The following is a 21,533-nucleotide window of genomic DNA, read 5'->3' on the forward strand; positions in this document are numbered from 1 at the left end:
TGTTGAAAGTATCACTCCAGCGTGAGGGCTGCCCTTTGCTAATGCAATAAGTAACATCTTACCTCGAACCCTGTCCTTCACCGTGAAGGAGAAGCAGTTGAGCACCTGTTCAGCCACACTGCCAATAACCCAGTTTTCACCACTGACATTGTTTTATCACACAAACTTATGTCATGAAGACACAGTAAATCGTGAGGACAGGCAAGAGTGTTCAGGTCTTCAGTCCCTCCATATACCCATCACCATCCTCCCTAACATATAGTACGTAATGTAATTGTTAAGGTTTCCTTTATGAAAGGGAGGGGACCTCCAGCATCACACAGAGCTGGGACAATAAAATGCATTACGACATAAACCATAACACCGGATCCAGTAAATGTTATAAAGGACAGGTAACGACATATATACAGGAGGAAACATACTTACTTATAAAACATTCACCACTTCCTTGAGCAGTTTTTTGTTTCTGAAACCTAATACTGTAAAACTTTGTAACTACTGAGAAGCGCAGAGGCAGCACAGATTAAGCTTTACGCCAACATTGCTCTCAAATGGTACACACACCACATGCTTTCATAACTGTATTAGTGTTAACCCACACGATATATCGCTATTTTTACATGAGAAAATTTTTCTGTCAAAGTAGAGAGCAAGCAGTGACCATGTGGATTGACTGGAATAACCTGAAGGCATTGTCTTTGATTGTTTAAATAATGAAGGTAATACATTTAAAAAGGATTCCTATCAATATACTGTATAATTCAAGCTATGTCTGGAAAAACATTATATTTATTTACCAATGAGAAACCAGGAAGTGTTCTATTTTACATTGAGAGTTTTTTTTTTGTTTTTTTTTTTAAATCCAGGGAGGGTTATAACCTGGAAGATCAAGACAAATATTTATTTTTCTAGCAGAACTGAAACAGAATATGCACCAAATGGACTTACAAAAGTCTTTATATGGATAGCGAGACCCAGACTTGCTCTGCCGGAGAGAATTTCTGCCTTTGCGATTTTGCAAAAACTTCTTCATTTTGGCGTATTTTTCTGAGACGTCAGACTAAGGCCTGAGAAGTAAGAAGCAGATGAACCAGATGCTCTTCTCTATATCATGATACACAGGACGCCCTCAAGCCCTGGCCCAAGAACACAGCCGTGAAAGGGTAAAAAAAAAAAAAAAAAACAGCAGCACTCCAGCGCGAGGAAACAAAAAATAATGCTAAAAAGAGGATGGTCGAGGACACAAAATGCCGAACGCTCCATCGGTTCTGCATCTCTGATGACTCCGACCAAACCTGTCGTCTTCAGAATTCTAATCATCCAAGTAGGACACAGTAACAAGGTTCGCTCTCTTAATCATTTTCCTGAGAAATGGAACCATCAAGACCCATTTTTCTATAAATACTCCCCCTGTCCCTGCACCTTCCTCTCTCTCTTCCTCTCTCTCACTTTCTCTCTTATAGCCCGGTACCTCTCAGAGGAATGGAAGCTGGCCCAGAAACGGAAGGCCGAACCTGGGGACGGCTGGGAACCACAATGCACAGATGCCGCAATTGTGGAGGGGCAAGGCTGTTTTAAGCCTCTGCTCTGGATTAGGTGGATTAAAGGATGCATGTGGAGATCCTCTTCACAGGCTGGAAGACACATGCCCTCTTATGTCAACGAAGTGGACGTCCCTAAAATTCCCCGTCATAAATACATCTGAAATTTGAGTAAGAAAATAAAGGATCTAAAGCAAATGACAAATGAACAACTATTAGATTTTCAATCAAACTGAGGCTAAACACTGCAGCAGAAACAATAATAGCGTCTCTGACCTGAATAATTTTAATTATTATTGAGAAATTAGAGCTAACATAGAGAAAGGGGAAAAAAATTATGCTCATTTGTTGCAAGCACTAAAGCACAGACCTTCAGCAAGTGAACAAAACTCCGTATGCTTGAAAATGAACTTAACGCTCGCACGTCTACTACTTCAGCCAAGACCTTTGTTACACTGAACATAGTACTTTTCTGTTTTCTGCTTTTGTCAAAAGGTCTGCTAAGGAAATAAGGAGTATTTGTACAGTATTATGGGGCTTTTATTATTATAGTTTATATAGAATAGATTTTTAATATTGCTGTCACTCAGACTCTCATCTTACATCTCACACTCACCACTTAGCTTCTCATTAATCAAAATTATTAATAAAAAGTATAATTTGATCATTTCTGACTGACATAGAAAAATACCATTAGTATAAACGCTAGCTTGTTCAAAACCGCACACAGCCTGAGAGGGGATCAAACCCATATTCTTTTGAAGCACCCAGGCGCTGCGAGGTGGCAGTGCTACTCACTGTGACACCGTGCCACCCCATTCTGTGACATGTCCCGGGAGTCTTTGTGTCACAAGGTCATGTCATTTACCGTTATCTGTTTAACAGCAATGAGCTGAGTGCTTTCAAAAAGTTTCTTGTGAAAATACATCATCATCATCATCACCTGAAACCACTTGTCCCATGCAGGGTCACAGGGAGCCAGAGCCTGGCCCAGCAACACAGGGCATAAGGCTGGAGGGGGAGGGGACACATCCAGGACGGGACGCTAGTCCATTGCAAGGCACCCCAAGCGGGACTCAAACCCCAGACCCACCGGAGAGCAGGACCCATTCCAACCCACTGCACCACTGCACCCCGCCTTCCAAAGTTTAAATTTGTGCAACATGAGTTAATATTCATGAGTGAAACAAGAGCTCCAGACCACTGCCACACGTGTATTAGAGCAAGCAGTTATCGATAATGGATGGCAGGAGGGACAGGCAACCTTTTCCATTTTTTGGTTTAATAAACAGAGACAACTGCAAACTAAAATTATATCTGTGTATCAAAATATTTTGCATAGTAAAACTGTACAAGAACAATTAATAATTAATAGTAAATAATAACAATTAATTAAATACTCTGTACAGTAAGTAATTAGACGTGTGATTCACCGAAGAAGAGCCACAACAACTTTGGCAGGGTGGGCTGAATAATTTAGCAGAACTGCTTGTATCTTCAAACAGACACTGTTCCTCACTCAGACTCTCATCTTACATCTCACCACGATGACCACTTAGCCTGTCATGTATTGCAAACTTTGTTCTATATTAAGCTCTCCTTTAGAAGTGTGTAGTTGTATATATACACATCATTATTCTGAAAATGATACATATTAGCATAAAAATAAATATTTGTCAAGAAGCTTTTCTTTGCAAAAAGGCTTTAACGGTGTTAAAATAATTTTGCTGACTGATGAAGGTTATTGGATATAAACCAAATTAATAACAAGCAAGATAAAAATAATAAAATAAATTAAATATAAAGGGGTGCGAAAGCAATGCAACATACCAAATAAAGCATTTCAGAATTCGGAACATATTAATAACTGAAATGAAAAAATAAGACTTGTGCAGAGCATTTATTAACCATGTCACATACAAGAAGCCAAGCAGATCTACGCACAGAGGAAAACAGCAGCGCTCTCTCAACATGAAAAACACCAGCTGTCGGTGTATCCTATTAGCTCAGAAAAGTCCATTAGACACAGAGTTAGTCGAAGTGTACTCTGGAAGAACACCCAAACCTCACAAATGTTTTTGAATAGTTAACTTACTTAACAATCACTCAACCACTTTTTTCACATATTATTCCTTCAGCACATTTTTCCTTTAAACAGATGCCACAGCTTACAGACATCGTGACACCGGAAAAGTCAAAACAGGTAAGAAAGTACAACACACTTTCATCAAAATCACGCTTAATTGCCCTCAACCTTAGACTCCTATACCACAAAGTAAAAACTCAAACTTAAACGTATCGCGAAAGGCATAAATGTACTGTTTTCCCCCTCTTCTACAAGGATCAAGAGGAAGCGTTTACCGTTCAGGTGGAAGACTAACGTGAACCAGGGACGCGCAGGAGCTCGTCTTCAGCCACACGACAGGCCGACTGCCCCCAGCTCCCATCACCGAGGTTCGCCACACTAACTGGCAGGCCCTGTAACATGAGCTCCAAGAGAAAGCCCAGTAACCTGAGCCCTGGGCAGGTTTCACATGATGCCCCGTGCTGCAGTGCAACAAAGGGAGCGGAGCTTGATGGGAAAACTGAAAGAGGCATGAACGACCCCATGCAGACCCCTTAAGCATGCAAGAAAAACAAGATATCAGAGTAACTTCTAATTACACTGCTAATCGTTAAAATACACACAGACACACACACACACACACACACACACACACACACACACACACACAGAGGATAAAGCCGCTTGTCCCAAGCAGGGTTGCGGCGAGCTGGAGCCTAACCCGGCAACGCAGGGCGCAGGGCAGGAGGGGGAGGGGACTCACCCTGGATGGGACGCCAGTCCATCACAAGGCACCCCAAGCAGGACTCCAACCCCAGACAAGCCAGAGAGCAGGACCTGGCCAAACCTGCTGCACCACCGTGCCCCCCGTTGCTAAAATATATTTAGTAAAACTATATAGGTCAAGAGGGGTGCGGTGGCACAGTGGGTTGGACCACAGTCCTGCTCTCCGGTGGGTCTGGGGTTCGAGTCCCGCTTGGGGTGCCTTGCGACGGACTGGCGTCCCGTCCTGGGTGTGTCCCCTCCCCCTCCAGCCTTATGCCCTGAGTTGCTGGGTTAGGCTCCGGTTCCCCGTGACCCCGTATGGGACGAGCGGTTCTGAAAATGTGTGTGTGTGTGTGTGTATATAGGTCAAGCAGAAACACTAATGAGCAAAATTTGAGGCATTTGACTGAAGACAAAACAAAAAATAAAATAAGGGACAAAATTCTTACATTTAAGTGACATTTACCCCTGTATACAGCTCAGCAATTTTTTCTTTTTTTTTTTAAACTCAAGACAAGTGGCTTCAGCCAATCTGTGTGTGTGTGTGTGTGTATGGGGCAACTTTACCCTTCTCAAGGGTACTACAGCTGGAGACTGGACCTGTGCCCTCTGGATTCAAAGACAGCAGCACTAACCACTACACTACCAGCTCTCCCCATTCTTACTACTGTTGTTACTGCCATTATTATTAAATTACTAATAAACTCACAGTTCTTAGGCAGGAAGTTTGAGGAGCATTATCCTTATAAAATAAAGCACAGCTAACCTTAATGAAAAGAAGTACACACACACACACACACATTTTCAGAACCACTTGTCCCATACGGGGTCACAGGGAACCAGAGCCTACCCGGTAACACAGGGCGTAAGGCCAGAGGGGGAGGGGACACACCCAGGACGGGACACCAGTCCATCGCAAGGTACCCCAAGCGGGACTCCAACCCCAGACCCACCAGAGAGCAAGACTGCGGTCCAACCCACTGCGCCACCGCACCCCCGAAAAGAAGTAGAAAAAGGAAAATTGATATTGTTTTATAATGAATAGAGTAACACATTTATTATCTACTATCCTTATAAAAGAAAGGGCAGCCTTAATGAAAAGAATTATAACAGATTTTTTGATTCATGAGATCACTTTACAGGAAACAGTGCAGAGCACAGAGCTGTTGGATAGAATCTGATGGTTCTTGCTGCAGTACGTAGTAGACAGAGGTGTTTACCCCGAATTAATACAGCAAGAGTACGATGTTATGGGGGCGTGGTGGTGCAGTGGCGGAGCAGGTGTGGCCAGGGCTTGTTCTCCAGTGGGTCTGGGGTTCAAGTCCTGCCTGGGGTGCCTTGCAACAGACTGGCATCCTATCCTGGGTGTGTCCCCCTTCCCTCCAGCCTTATGCCGTGTGTTGCTGGATTACACTCCAGCTCCCTGTGACCTGGTATGGGACAAGCAGTTTCAGATGGTGTGTGCGCGCGCGTGTGCACCATGTTATATAACTGGGCAAATCATTGTACAGTTGGTTGTCAAAAATTGTTAGTTGCCTTGGATAAAGATAACAATTAAATGATGGCCAATGATGTTCTAAACCATGTCTTTAACTGGTTATTCTCGCCCTCTTAGACAGCTGTTAATGTCCACAATGACTTCGGCACGTGCTTCTGGTCCACGCACGGTCCCCAGCCATCACGCCACCTGCTGGGAGCAGCCACTAATGCTGCGCGTGGTGTGTGCGATCAGACCCACGCATCTGTTGCGCGCTGCAGGGAACCCGAGCGGGAACGTGAGTGCGGTACTTCGTGTTTGAGCGTGTCGAACAGTGGAATCAATTACGGCAGAGCCGTGTTGCTTGAGGACACCGGAAGTACTCGAGCAGTCAAACCCGCGGGTAACCCGTCGGTTGTCGCAACTCTCTAAAAGTTAACGGCATTTTTTAATACATTTTTTTCTCAAAGAAAGAACTGCAGAGTGGCCGCGTAGCTGCCGAAGACTTAAGACCCAGTGAGTCCGTGTCTCTCTGGGACCCATAGGCGGACTCTCCTCCACACCTGCCGGAAGCAGGAAACTGCGGAACGGGGAAGACGAGTTCGAGCGGAAACGCATTCCAGCGGACACAGGTTCCGAACGGTCTCTTAGGTTTCTGGAACGTGCTGCGATTGCGATCTCGCACAGAGCACGTCTGTCGTATTCTGCCAGCAAACCGCTCGTGCCTTGTCCTTTAGTTTCGGTAACGTTCCGCGAGTTTTACTAAGGTGTGACGTCTGCTCTGCGTTATTATTGGACGGCACGATCATGCTTAAGACGTGAAGAGGCGCCGTCAACGCCCGGACACAGGTGAAGCGAAGGCGCGGTGACTGACTGGGAGACGCGCGCGGGCACATGATGATGGACTTCCTGTCGCTGTTCGCCCTCTACGTGCTCTGCGTGCTCACCTGCATGGCTCTGGTGTGCCGGTGGTCCCACGGCGCGCAGACCCCGCTGGAGAAGAGTGTTACCTTCGTCTCCCAGGTGAGGTAAACGGTGAAATGGGTCCGGAGCCGTGTGTTTACTTGGGCACCAGTCAGTGTGACTAGTAGTTGGTCGGAGTGTGAGCGCGGGCACAACATGCCATGGCCATAGGCATAGATAGAACCTCCTGGGATATACAGTACACAATTTTATAAGTACCTTAACATTGTAAGTCGCTTTGGAGAAGTGTCGGCTTTTTTAAATGTAAGTGTAACACGGGCACAAAAACAAAACGAAGACACAGCAGTAAGCATTCATTCAGGATCATTAACTGCTTCTCCAGTGCAGGGTGCTGGTGGTCCGGAGCCTATCCCAGCGGGTGTGTGGGAGCACCAGTCCCTGGAAGGGTGGTTTCTCTCTCTCTCACACACACACATGCACTCACAAGGGCAATTTAGAGGCACCACTTGACAGTAGCATGATGGCACACTAACATTTTTAACTCTCGCACTTCGAAATGCTGACGGGTGTCTGGGGGTAACAGGAGGCACCAGAAGGGGTTCATGTAGCTCAGTTCAGAAACTTCCCTGTCGGCTCACGGTTGCACCCCCCTCCGTTTCAGACATTCTTGCGCCGTTTCCAGTCTGCTTCTCTTTCTATGTCGGACTCTTTCTTCAGCATCGCTGCTGTTTTTTTTTTTCGTTGGCCTTATTTTCGCAGAGATTCTCATCTTGTGCTCCCCGATGGCTTCAGAGGCTCTTCTACAAGTTTCTACACCGCCTGTTTCATCAAAGGTAAGACGGCTGGTGAAATCTCAGGGCTACAGTTTGTTTGGTGATATCGACGATATAAAGTTACGTTTAATTTTTCAAAACAAACACGGACAACCCACCTCTCCCAGAAAGGAGGGGACTTCTGTAAATGTTCCTTCACCTCAGACATCAGCACGTGTACTGTGTGAGGAGAAAACACTATAATCCTACAGACTGTACCTGGTAAATTTTCCTTGACTCAGGAGCAAATGGAGTGTTTTCCATGTGCCTTTCTCCAGGACCAGACTGTTCCTGTACCTGCACCTGCTGTTGGAGTGTGCAGTATATGCAGAGTTTGCATATGAGGTGTTTGGCTACTGCAGGGAGATGGACACTCAGCTGTCCAGCCTTATTGTGCCTTATGTGCTACTTGCTGTTCAGTCCTGCTTCTTCTATCTGTGCTGCTACAGAGACCCTGGTAAGCAAGTCACCTTACTAACTTATTTTGGTAGTGTGAGGCTAATTATAACACAAAAAGCTTTTTCCACAGTCTTGCTTTTTTATTGTGCAGGTACAGTTACAAAAGACAACCATGCCTCACAGGTTCGGGTGTATCTGTATGACAGGAGGCTCTTCCAGCCGGGGGTCAGCTGTTCAACGTGTCTGCTGGTGAAACCTGCAAGGTCTAAGCACTGCCGTAAGTCCATGTCTCTGCGAGACGAGCGATCGCATACTCTGTCTCCTCTGCTGCTTACTGTACCACATAAGAGTGGTTCCTTTACCTTAATGGGGACACTTGGTACGTAGTGGTTACAGTTTCTGCCCTTGGATCCAAAGTTTGCAGGTTTGATCCCCACCTCCAGCTGTAGTACCCTTGAGCAAGGTACTTACCCTAAATTGCTCCAATAAAATTACCCCACTGTATAAATAGGTAAATAACTGTAACCTTAACATTGTAAGTCGCTTTGAAAAAGGCCATCACCTAAATGAATAGATGTAAATGTAATGTTAGGAAGTGGAGGTATGTGGCTTACGAGGTTAAGTAAGTTCAAAATAAGTAGCACATGTACAGTTAATCATAACTAACATGCAGTTCAAACAAGTGCAAAGACCCTTTGGTTGCAATTGGACATTGGATAAATGGGTTGTTTTTATTAACAGGCGTATGCAACAGATGCGTTCAACGATTCGACCATCACTGTGTCTGGGTTAACAACTGCATTGGAGCCCAGAACTACAGATACTTCCTTTTGTATCTGCTGCTTACCTGTGCTATGGCAGGAGACATCGCAGTACTCACAGCAGACATGCTGTTTCACGTTGTGCTGCAAGCAGACCTCCTGCACGCTCGCTACATCGACCACAATGGGGAGCAGCAGCCAGCTGGGCCACGCTTCATTATTCAGGTGCATGCACACTGGTAGCAACACTCCTTCGTGTTCGGCAACATTATCTGCTTGGGTTTTCAGGTTTATCAATTGTTTGAAATTCACTGGCTTATGATACTGGAGTTTTCTCTGGATTTTTTTTTTTTTTTTTTTTAAACCCACCTGCGATGTTAAATAATGCAGTTGAAGTAGCCTATTTTAATGATTCAGAACACAAAAAACCTTTTGACAAACTTGCCAGTTATTTTCCAATAAATGACCAGTTTGTCTTAACTCACCCAGAACAGTTTTCTGCCAGAACAGCAAAATTTAACATCTAATTTATGCATGTTTGAATATTTTTAAATAAATGCAACCATTACAGCAGAATGACGCCTCTCCTTTCAAATGTTCAAGATGACTAACAGTTTCACATTATTTAAATTGTATCACTAATGAATAATGTAAATTAGACAAAGGGGTAACAAATTTGAATTGTTTCCCTTTGCACTATGCTGATCTTATTCTTATTCTTTGCAGCACCTCTTCTTGACGTTTCCCAGGATTGTCTTCATGCTCGGCTTCCTTGTTTTCGTCTTCGTGCTGCTGGCTGGATATGCCTTGTTCCACTTGTACTTAGCTGTGGTTAACCAGACATCCAATGAATGGTACAAGGGCAGAGCTTGGGGCTGTGAGCACTGTTATGGCATAGCTGGGCACCAGTGCTCCCTATCATCTGTTACAGCCAGCAGCTTCTATAATAGAGGCATCCTCAGGAACCTGTGGGAGATCTTTCACCCATTCACTGCCAGTGTGAAGAAAAATAAATAGCCTGGCCTTTACCTCAGGGACAGTAACTTTGACAAGTGTGCACCACACTGTTGTGGATGTATTATATGCAATGCCAGTGTCCACAGGTGCTATGATCTGAATCTAACAAATTAATTTTTGTTCCTTTCATGTATGATGCAGGGTTGTTTGACACTGTTTGTATATTGTATTAATTTGTTGGAATTCCAATATTTTTATCATCAGAATCATTTTAAATTACATCACCACAACGAAGAGGTGGTGTGGGGGTGCAGCGGGTTTGGCAACAGACTGCCGTCCCATCCTGGGTGTGTCCCCTTCAGCCTTGCGCTGTATGTTGCTGGGTAAGGCTCCTGTCCGCCGCAACCCTGCTCGGGACAAGCGGTTGTTGACAATGGATAGATGTAAAGAAGGGTTTTAATCCCTTCTCTTGCTCTAGTACTCCTTAGGAAAATACTTACCCCTGAACTGATCCAATAAAAATTACCCAGGTGTGTAAATGGGTAAAGATAAGTTGCATTGGAGAAAAATACTTTGGATGAAAAACCAGATAAACTTTAATTTTTGCAACTTGTATACAAGAATAAATGGCCTCTTTAGAACTGTACAATCTCAGGAGGCACTCTATTTATGTGATCGCTAAGGGTCGACATGGACTCAACGGCACTTAACAGAACTGTACAAGTTGACCTGAGAGCTGAAATTCACTGTTCATTGTAACCTTTACTTCCTTGCATTAGGGCTATAAAGTTTACAAGTGCTAAGTACATTGTCTTTTTTTTTTAAAAAAAAAAATTCAGTCACAAAGTCTTACTGTCAACACTTTCCAACTTAAGAATCCTTGAATTTGCTTAGACCTTACGAATCGCAGCAGTCGCCTTTTTTGCAGCTGCACAGCAAGTTACAAACTGGTCCCACTGAATGATAAACTGAGATGTGTTGGCAGTACCGCTATATATTCTGAAATGCGTACACGTATAATCGTATACTCAAAAAGTTGTTCTAATAATGTTTGTGGATATTTTTTAAGGTTACTGTTAAGTTTTAAACTCTCACATTTTTTTCTACTATGAAGGCAGAACAAGTAATACTGTCTCTTGAGGGTTCTTGGGGATTTATATATATTTACTAAAGGTCACTTAATTGTGGTCAGCTATCCAAGACAAAGCTTTTCATTTCACTCCTGTACAATAGTCTGTATCTCCACCTCCTCTGGTGAAGTAATAACAAATTCCTCTGACTGCTCCATCACTTCAATGTCTTGGGATGCCACCATGGTTACGGTATTGTCCTCTACCTCCATGGTTCCCTCGGCAGTCATGATAGCACCGTCGCTGATGGCTGAAGCCAGCGTCATAGCCACCTGCTCTGTCAAGCTCTCTGGCGTAGCAATAGTGATGGTGTCGCCACAGTCCGAAGCAAGAGCTGCGCTATCAGCCATGGACACGTTCTGCACAATGACCTGGTGCCCCGAGTTTGATTGGTTCACTAGCTGCTGCACAACCTTCATGATGTCGGTATCCACCTGAGCATACAAAATGAAACAAAAGTCACCATATTACCTTCCTGAGACTCAGCTGAGAAGGGTTTCCGGACATATTTATAGGAAGTTGTCCAAGCTCCTCCCCCAAATGTGGTAACATAAAATTACAGAATGTTCTCTGTAAGGTGCATTGTATCATGTACAGTTTTTTTTTTTTGAGATGCCCTTAAATAATGATAAACAGATGTGTGTGTCCTCTAGAGAGGACCAAATGAAGGGCTTGGTTTTACAAGTTTATAGGAGTGAACACCCACAAGGACTTTGGCAGTTGTTTGACATGTTCTTTCAAGTGAGTCTCATGCAGTTCAGTTCACTAACCTCAGCTCTGTTGTGGGCTACTGCATCTCCCACTCCTGTCACTTCAGCTGGAGCCTTCAAAAGAAAGCAAGGGAAAAAAAAAATTACATTCCAGTACTTGACTCAGAGTGGATGCTCCAAAGCGCTTAACTTATACTCACCGACCACTTATTAGGTAGACCTGTTTAACTGCTCGTTAACGCAAATATCTAATCAGCCAATCACATGGCAACATCTCAATGCATTAAGGCATGTAGACATGGTCAAGACAATCTCCTGAAGTTCAAACTGAGCATCAGAATGGGGAAGAAAGGTGATTTAAGTGACTTTGAACGTGGCATGGTTGTTGATGCCAGACGGGCTGGTCTGAGTATTTCAGAAACTGTTGATCTACTGGGATTTTCATGCACAACCATGTCTAGGGTTTATAGAGAATGGTCAGAAAAACAGAAAATATCCAGTGAGCAGCAGTTCTGTGGGCGAAAATGCCTTGTTGATGCTAGAGGTCAGAGGAGAATGGCCAGACTGGTTCGAGCTGATAGAAAGGCAACAGTAACTCAAATAACCACTCGTTACAACCGAGGTATGCAGAAGAGCATCTCTGAACGCACAACACGTCAAACCTTGAAGCAGATGGGCTTACAGCAGCAGAAGACCACACCTGTCAGCTAAGAACAGGAAACTGAGGCTACAGTTCGCACCGGCTCACCAAAATTGGACAATAGGAAATTGGAAAAACGTTGCCTGGTCTGATGAGTTTCGATTTCTGCTGTGACATTCAGATAGTAGGGTCAGAATTTGGCGTAAGCAGCATAAAAGCATGGATCCATCCTGCCTTGTATCAATGGTTCAGGCTGGTGGTGGTGGTGTAATGGTACGGGGGATATTTGGGCCCCTTAGTACTCACTGAGCATTGTTTAAATGCCACAGCCTACCTGAGTATTGTTTCTGACCATGTCCATCCCTTTATGACCACAGTGTACCCATCTTCTGATGGCTACTTCCAGCAGGATAACGCACCATGTCACAAAGCTCAAATCATCTCAAACTGGTTGCTTGAACATGACAATGAGTTCACTATACTCAAATGGCCTCCACAGTCACCAGATCTCAATCCAACAGAGCACCTCTGGGATGTGGTGGAATGGGAGATTCGCATCATTGATGTGCAGCCGACAAATCTGTAGCAACTGCGTGATGCTATCATGTCAATATGGACCAAAATCTCTGAGGAATATTTCCAGCACCTTGTTGAATTTATGCCATGAAGAATTCAGGCAGTTCTGAAGGCAAAAGGGGGTCCAACCTGGTACTAGCAAAGTGAACCTAATAAAGTGGCCAGTGAGTGTATTTGTCCTAAGAATCTATTTTTCTGCCACAAAGTGGAGAATAATAACAACACAGAGTATTTGAACTTAAAGGTTCAAAAGGACAATAAAATGGCAGGCACATATGTCAGAGTAGCTCTGCAGTTAATTCCAAAGTTAATTCATGCAGAAAAAACATGCTAAATGCTGAGAGTTACCTTCTAACCGTAACTTTGAGAATCATATACAGTACATCGTATCATAGGAAGAAACATGTAAGAAAAGGGTTCAGTCCTGTAGCTGATCCAAAACTTTAAAAGCAAGTTTTATACATGCCATAAGAACATATAATAAAGAAAGGTACTATGTTTTGGATTGTTCGCGGCAATGTTAGCGTGACCATCGTATCATCCACGTCTCACCTGTATGATGTACTCTTGTGTATCTGCCACTACTGAAGAGAACTCCACCAGTACAGCATGTGGGTCTTCAGTAATGATGGTTGCAGCCACATCGCTGTCAGATGGGTGCTCCTCCACAACCATCATCTGCTCTGACTCTTTCATTCCCCCACTGCAACCACCTGTCACCCATGCACAGAAACTGGAATTATATATAAAACTGCGTACGCATTTCAGCTAATCCCGAGGGAAACCATTTAGTAAAGTCTAGAAATGCGAGACGTGTGTAAAACGGTCTCATGAGCAAAGGTGAATGGAGACGGTGCAAATAACTTCATATCACAAACGGTGCTGCTGTGCTGTAACTCGTACAGCAAAAATCTCGAGGCCCATCGATACCAAAATGGCACGATTGCTCACCTTTGGCCCGAAGATGTCGGCTTAGAGTGCCGTGCTCTGCAAATCCCCGGCCGCATTTGTAGCACGTGAAGGGCTTCTCGCCGGTATGGTGGCGTATGTGGCGCACTAAAGAGCCCTTTTCCCTGAATCCCCGCGAGCAGTACTGACACACATATGGCTTCTCCTGTGCGTGAGTGCGCTGGTGTACCTGAAGAGCATTCTAGGAATATGAGAAAGGGGACAAGAAAAAGCAATCAAATCACCTATGGGAGCTGTGTGAGATAAGGACTGTCGGCATACAACGCAATGCAACAAAATTTCTCAAAGCTCTTAGTTATGTCAAGTTATGCGTTGATTATGATTAGTTAAAGTTTGCCGATTACAAAAATACCACTAGTTGTTCTAGGGTGTCACTTCTAATTTGGTCCTTTACAGCCACTGGAAGGTTCTAGAAGACACCAGAACATTCCAGAAATTCTACAAAGCATCAGATCCTACAAGGTACTGGAACATTCAGTGTTTGGAACCCGGTGCCAAAATTCACCAAAATTTGCTAATTTCAAGAATGTGGAATATTTTTCTTAAAAAAAAAAAGGACATAAAGCACAAGCTAACACCAAGAGTGTGTCTAATCTACCAAAAGTGAACGGAAAATGGGGAAAAAAATTCAACATAACATTTCTGTTAATGTGTAATAGATACACCTGAGTCTCTGCCTATTTTTTTCTTCTAAATTGTTTTTTTTTTTTTTTACACACTGCTTTAGTTCTTTACACAAGAACCTCAGGACTACACAAACACACACTCACACACCGGCTGAAACCGCTTGTCCTGAGTGGGGTCGTGGTGAACCGGAGCCTAACCCAGCAACATAGGGTGCAAGGCTGGAGGGGGAGGGGACACACCCAGGACAGGACGCCAGTCCATCGCAAGGCAGCCCAAGCAGGACTCGAACCCCAGACCCACCAGAGAGCAGGACCCAGCCAAACCCGCTGCGCCACAGCACCCCCTTGCTCAGGACTACAGTATAAAGCTGAAAGCAATGAAAAGGGTTAAGTATGATGTACTTTGGTCTTATAGCCCTTGTCACAGGAGTTGCAATGGTAGGGCCGCTCATCGGAGTGTGCTCTCATGTGTTCGCGGACGTGCCCGATGGTCTTGTAGAGCTTGCCGCACTCTCCGCATTTGAACCGCCGCTCGCTGAGATGAACCTCCATGTGCTTCTTCAGCAGGTAGCCCGTGAGGAACTCCTTGTCACACACACTGCACTTGAAGGGCTTGAACTCTGCAGGAACACACACTCGCATTACATACGCCGGTGACAGAGCTCTATGGACACCTGGTCTCGTGATGTGACACGCGTGTTAAAAGCTGTAATGTTCGCTGCAAAAGCCACAGGGATAACGGAGCCGCTGAAGTTCAACAGCTATATGTTGGGTTTCATTCAAGCACAACTTGTGTTTTGATCACTGCTCAATTTCAAAAATCTGAAGAATCAAAGAAATTTTTAGAAAAACGGACCAGTGAAGAAAATGCAATTACAAATAAATAAAGCTGGAAATGCTTATTTCCTTGAAAAATGTTACTTCGGATATCTGCAATACAAGGTACAAGTTTACTTATTTGTTATTTCATCATTATCCTGGATCCTCGACTTATGACCTGCAAAATTTGGACGGCAAGTCTGTTTCCAGCTCATCCTGTTTGTAGCTCCAAAGTCGCTTTTACCCCTAAGATCACTTCCTGGGAAAGACACCCTTATGCTGTATATACTGACAGAATAGAACTTACCAAGGTGGCCCTTTACATGTGTTCGTAGGTAGCTTAAAGTCCTGAAGACCCGATTACAGTGAAAACACCTGTGCCCCTTTGCGGAAGCAGAGTCACTCTGGTTCTCCACGGGTTCCTAAAATTCAGTTTTTAAAACACAAGACCGGATAAACATTTCGCTTTTAACCCGTGTGAGCAAACCATGTAGAACTGGGGTATCTGAAAATAAACAAACATTCAACTCAGGTCAATCAGCGACAATGACCGTAACAATTCAGTAATTATTGCTATAATTACTGGGTTTTGACTGGAAAAACACCTTTTTAATAACTGAATTTTGGCTGAAACAAATCCTGATTAAGAAAGCTTTTATAATTTTGAATGGATGTGCACGCAAGGCTGTGAATGACCTCCATGGTCTGTGACTGTCCCACTCACCGGCGCCTCATCGCAGTCCAGCTCTACACACTCCTCCGTGACTTGGATCTCTGTGATCCTGCTCTCAGGGTCTTGGTGTTGGAACAGGGGTTTGGGAGACTTGCTGCCAACCTGCTGCTCCCCCTGATCTGCACCCAGCATAATGCCAGAGTTCATTATAGCCTGGCTGATCAAGCTGTCTCCTGCAGGTTCCTGCACCGCCTCAGCCTGTTCCTGGAGAGGGCGGGGAAAAAAGAAAAAAAAGTTCAACATTTTGCTGTACAGTCATGCACTTTCCTGTCCAAGCTACACTCTATATTTAATATCAACAAAATATTCAGTCTCGGTATCACAGTAACTACTTTATGGGTTCTGCTGAAACCCTCAAAAAATACAGCAGAATATGCATATGGAATAACATGTAACCAACAGTGGGTAGTTGTCCTTCGCAGTGTATTCTACAGGAGGCGAAACACGTTGGGCACCGTGACCCAAAATCGCAGATTTCCTGGATCTGTCTAAGGATATCAGCTTTTACCTGCACATGGACCTCGTGAATGGTCTCCTCAGTGTTTTCCACCTCATCCACAACAGGGAGCTGCTCATCCTTCAGCAGGAGCGGATAAGAGGACTCCTCCTTGAGCCCTGAAGGAAACATCAAAAGGGCATCACACCAAGGGCACCCTTTACACCTACAAATACAGTACAAATGCATCACAGGCAGCACGGCAGGTAACAACACCATTTCTTTCGTGTACCGTTAGGCAAAACTATTAGGTACTTATTTCATTTAAACTGATCCAATTTTACCAGCTGCTGTAGGTAAGAATCGGAGCAAAAATATATACAGGAATAACATATTGCCACTTAATATTCACGTTTACTCAAACAAATCTTGTCAAGCATCCCTTTGTTTTTACCACAGAAAAGGTTGTTACCATCCATTCATAGTACTGCACTACACATAAAGTACCAGTGAAAAATTTGTATACGCTAACGAGATCCGAGCCCCCCCCCACAGTTCATTCATTCATTCATTCATTCATTCATTCATTCATTCATTCAACAGGAAATGAGCCAACATGTTTTTCCAAATCTTCTGCAGCAGTTCCCATGGATGTAAGACACATTTGTGCTGATTAGCTTTCACTCTTCTGTCCAGTTCGGCCTATGAAAGTATTGCCCAGGTGCTTTTTGCTGGTACTGTACCTAACTGTACTAACTGTACAACAAGTTCTCCCAAAACAGAAAATCCACTAGAACAAATATTAATACCTTGCAGTTTGGAAGCTCCACAAATGGCATCAATCACGACATACCTTTCTGCACACCATCCTTGTTCACCAGTATTTCTCTACATTGGCTGAAACGTGTCTTCTCCGTGCAAGGAGTGATAGATTTTAGATGTCTTGTCAAAGCACCGGACTCCCTGAAGGAAATCCCACACAGATTACACCTGTATGGACGCTCATCTGTAGGGGAACACAAGGAGACAGATGTTGAAACACAAGAAAGAAGAGTACGTTATACAAGAGCACATCATTCAATAAACCCAAGCGAGAGCACTGCACTCCCCTGCCTGTGGCTGCTCAGTTCTCGCACTCACGAGAAGTCAATAATCAAAAATCCGCAGGTTCTCGATTTTAGGTCCAATGTGGTGGAATGAGCGCTCTCTGTCCCTCAGAACTGCTGAATCCCTCACAGTATTCAACAAGGGTCTCAAAACACATCTCTTTCCGACCCAATTCCCTCCTGATCTCCTAACAACACCATGATCCACCTGTCATGACCATAACCTGATTCATTACTGGAGATTGTCACAGGACCTGCAGCCTGATACCTACAAGACTGATCAATCCCTACACCCCAACAACAGTGCTATACTACGCCACCTCTGACTGACTGGTGGTCCCACTCACAAGGGCTCTAAAATCGAAAGTCAGCAGGTTCTTGGTTTCGGCTCCAAGCTGTGGAATGAGCTCCCTTAAAAAGGTCTCCAAATGTATCTCTTTTTTGGTCCCATGTCTCTCCTGGTCTCCTAATTACTTTAGAAATTTGCATCACAACAACTGTCAGGATCACCTTTGTATTTCCTATCAATTCTCGAGTAACGTGTGCCCGCAAAGGCGGCGGTATCAAACAAATTAACCGTGCTTTGACAACTATGTGTCTCTGTTGAAAGCCCCGTCTGTTGTAAAATGCACTTTGTTTACTCCGAGTTGTACGTTCCTTTGCATAGAAGAGCCTGACACATGAATAAACGTTGTTGCGTAAAGAGACACTTTGAGGAGAAATCAGGATCTTCAGTCCTGGATTTGCACCGTCTTACTTACTGGTGTGCCGGCGGTTGTGGCGAATGAGCGAGCCCTTGGTTCTGAAAGAGTTGCTGCACAATTTACACTGGAAGTTCTTCTCTTCGCTGTGGGTGTTCAAGTGCGTCCTTAGTATGTTGGCCTTAAAAATACATATGATCAAATTTTATGAGCTATACTAAGCAAATACTGTAACAAACATACTGGCAATAAGAACGTTACTTCACTTAGTGGACAAAACAAACAAAAGAGCAACGAAACATCCGCAGTGAGACAGCGCAACATGCAAAACTGTGCTTGGACATTTTAAACGTTTATGTGCGGGCATACCGTCTTAAAGGTCTTATCGCAGATCTGGCAGATGTAGCGCCCTTGTTCATTGACTTTGAAAGCAATTTTCGCACTTTCTGAACCGCTGAGGCACTGGTCAGTAAGGTTTGGAGAACGGGGCAAGGTCCTCGCTGAACTGCTCTTCCTCCTGCGCCTCTCAGGATAGACTGCAATCTCCTTCTGTTGGTCTGAAATGATCGCCGCAGGTAGGAGGAAGAACCATAAGCGTCAGACAAGGACTCCATAACCGGACATCCGAGCGCCGTGTTCTCCGCGGACAGAAAGAACAGATGTATTTTAAAACTGCTGGAGGACAGCGTTCACACCTGTGCTGATAACCAACCTGTTTTCTGCAGACATTCTGCTTTCTCTGAGGAAAATTTGGTCTCCTCAATTCCATCCACAGAAACAGAGTTCACCTCAGACAGCTCAACCTGCCACGAAAAACAATCAAAAATTACACACACACACCGGCTGAAACCGCTTGTCCCGAGAGGGGTCACGTGAACCGGAGCCTAACCCAGCAACACAGGGCACAAGGCTGGAGGGGGAGGGGACGCAGCCAGGACGGGACGCCAGTCCATTGCAAGGCGCCCCAAGCGGGACTCGAACCCCAGACCCGCCAGAGAGAGGGGCTCAGCCAAACCAGCTGCGCCACCGCACCCCCCTCTCAATCAAAAATTAATGATATACAACAATATGTGTTAACCAAACACGTTAGAAAGTTTTAGAACTGGAGAACCTTGCATCAATCGTTTCAAATACAAAAGCATGGAAACATTCTAGAATGCATTAAAAATACCAGGGAGAATAAATGGAAACACCAGAATTAAATGATTCCACAGGTATGCTTCTAATCAAACGCAAGTGCTCAATAAGAGGGGTTAAGGAAAATGCTCAGCACTGACACATACATTATGAAAATAGCTGCAATACGGTACAAGACCACCATTCCTGACCGTAACCTCAGACATGGGTGTCGATCACTGTATGAAAAAGTTTCACCTCTGTGAAACTAGACCTAAATGGAATGTGATGATCTCTCTATCCAGGTAAACCAGAGGGTTGTCCAGACAGGGAAGCCACAACTCTGCTATGAAGTGACCAGGTCACCGACCAACTGGCTTACTAAGGGTTCTCTTGAGTAGCTTCCCACAGGGGAACATGGTTAAAGTTAGGCTCACCTCTGAAATGGATGCATGGTTACAGTTAGGCTTAGAGGTAACATTGGGCTCAACTTTTGACTATAGCCCCCTAGGGTTAGAGTTAGGGTTAGGGTTAGGGCAAAGCTCACCTCTCAAGTGTTCTCCCTGGGGTTAAGGTTAGGGTTAAAGTTAGGGTTAGAGTTAGGGTAAAGGTCACCTTGAGTGTCCTCCCTGAGGTTAGAGTAAAGCTCACCTCTTGAGTATCCTGCCTAGGGTTAAGGTTAGGGTTAAAGTTAAGGTCACCTCTTGAGTATCCTCCCTGGGGTTAGGGTTAGGGTTAAAGTTAGGGTAAAGCCTTTAGTAAAGGTCACCTCTTGAGTGTCCTCCCTGGAGAGTGGCAGGGTCAGCAGCTCCTGGGCCCGCTGACAGCTGTTCTGCAGCTTGTGCTGGATGAAGGCCTCCAGGGAGGTGAACTCCGCCTGGCATCGTCCACATCTGTGCACATCGTCATCATCTGCAGAACACACGGGTTCGAGGCTCCAGCATGAACGCGTGGCCCAGCACAGCACAGCGGACAGTCGTTTCCATCACTTTCGCCGGGCAAAAATCTTCGGCAAACTGCCCGCTTTCATCATCACCGCGCTCGCACTAAACAACGCGGCACCGCACGTCACGTTCCCGCCATGTGCGTGTCTGTCTCGTGACACTCGTGTAAACACACTAGTACTTGTTTATTATAAACAGACACCTAAGAGGCAGCACGGAGCTGCTATCACTGTCTGAGCAGCCGAACATGCACAGTGTGTTTAATGCGCATCACTTGGTGAACATACTGTACATTTCCACCTGGATAATTACAGGCGTGGGGCCGGTTCGTGTGTTCGCACCATTTGCTGCGCGGCATCATCATCATCATCATCATCATCATCGTGCGGCTCTTTAACTCCGAACACGAGCATGACATGATTAGACACACACACTCGCGCACAGGGAGGGAGTCTGACAGGCAGCGAGTGTAATACTGCGGAACAGCCAGGCCCCACGCTCGCGTCGCGCGCTCTCCGCGCCGTGCACGCTCACCCTCGTCCCCCAGCATGGTGTGGATGGCGATGATGCTACCCGCGGGCACCGCCGGCTCGCTCGCCGCCTCTGCCGTATTCGCGCTCTCCGCGCTCATGTCTGCACTCCGTCTCTGTCGCAACTCCGCGACCAGGGAAACATGGCGGATTTACGACCCTGTCGTCATAACAACAAAAGGGCAAGGGGAGGGGAGACTGCCTAGGGGGCGCTGTGCGCGAGCGGATCTGCGCGCTGACGAAGATAGCGTGTGTTTCTCGTCTTTTCATCGATTAGGTATTAAATTAGGCTTAGGAAAGGAAAGGAGAGTTATATACAGGTTGCGGAGGTGCTCCAAGGTTGCCCATTTCCTTCAGGAAGTCGAATGGTGTCCGTGTTCTGGCGGACAAACGCGGGCTGGGGACGCGGTCGCTATTTCTTTGGAATACAACATGAATGATTGGATTCCTCACACACGCGCTTTCTGTGCTCGGTGTGTTTTATGGGTTAATACTTGGGATTTTGTGAGTGTCAATTTTGAGTATGAGTTGTTTTAGTTCATTTTTTTTTTGTGTAGGATGATCGCTGTTGGAAACGATGCAGCAGGCGCGCCTGGAATGATTTGAAGTTTTAATTTAACCGTTCTCTCACATCACATTTTCTTTTGTAAGTTAGGACGACACCAGAGGGACAAAAGTTGATAAATCGGCGGTGCTGGTCTTCCTAGCAGAGCCGTCCGCGCGCACACGAGCAGCGCGCATCACGTCCTCTCCCCTTCCACGACTGAGTGTTGTTGTTCACCAATACACAAGACAA

At 45.1% G+C, this 21,533-nt stretch overlaps 2 protein-coding genes across 2 annotated transcripts; one reads left to right on the forward strand and one right to left on the reverse strand.

Annotated features, from left to right (window-relative positions):
• Positions 1-6,461: 6,461 nt before the first annotated feature.
• Positions 6,462-10,028, forward strand: zdhhc4 (zDHHC palmitoyltransferase 4). The gene is made up of 6 exons (XM_018761610.1): positions 6,462-6,871; positions 7,532-7,605; positions 7,863-8,041; positions 8,135-8,260; positions 8,725-8,969; positions 9,471-10,028. The coding sequence occupies exons 1-6, from the start codon at positions 6,743-6,745 to the stop codon at positions 9,759-9,761; spliced, it is 1,044 nt and encodes a 347-aa protein (XP_018617126.1). The 5' UTR covers positions 6,462-6,742; the 3' UTR covers positions 9,762-10,028.
• Positions 10,029-10,085: 57 nt separating this feature from the next.
• e4f1 (E4F transcription factor 1) lies at positions 10,086-20,881 on the reverse strand. The gene is made up of 14 exons (XM_018761586.2): positions 20,742-20,881; positions 20,033-20,175; positions 18,860-18,950; positions 18,517-18,704; positions 18,208-18,328; positions 17,194-17,346; positions 16,413-16,519; positions 15,896-16,108; positions 15,479-15,593; positions 14,755-14,972; positions 13,709-13,907; positions 13,310-13,470; positions 11,602-11,655; positions 10,086-11,265 (listed from the first exon to the last, which is right to left on the reverse strand). Exons 1-14 carry the CDS (start codon positions 20,836-20,838, stop codon positions 10,918-10,920), a joined length of 2,208 nt encoding a protein of 735 aa, XP_018617102.1. The 5' UTR covers positions 20,839-20,881; the 3' UTR covers positions 10,086-10,917.
• Positions 20,882-21,533: the final 652 nt, after the last annotated feature.

Source organism: Scleropages formosus, chromosome 20 (genome assembly GCF_900964775.1).
Source record: "Scleropages formosus chromosome 20, fSclFor1.1, whole genome shotgun sequence".
Lineage (NCBI taxonomy): Eukaryota > Metazoa > Chordata > Actinopteri > Osteoglossiformes > Osteoglossidae > Scleropages > Scleropages formosus.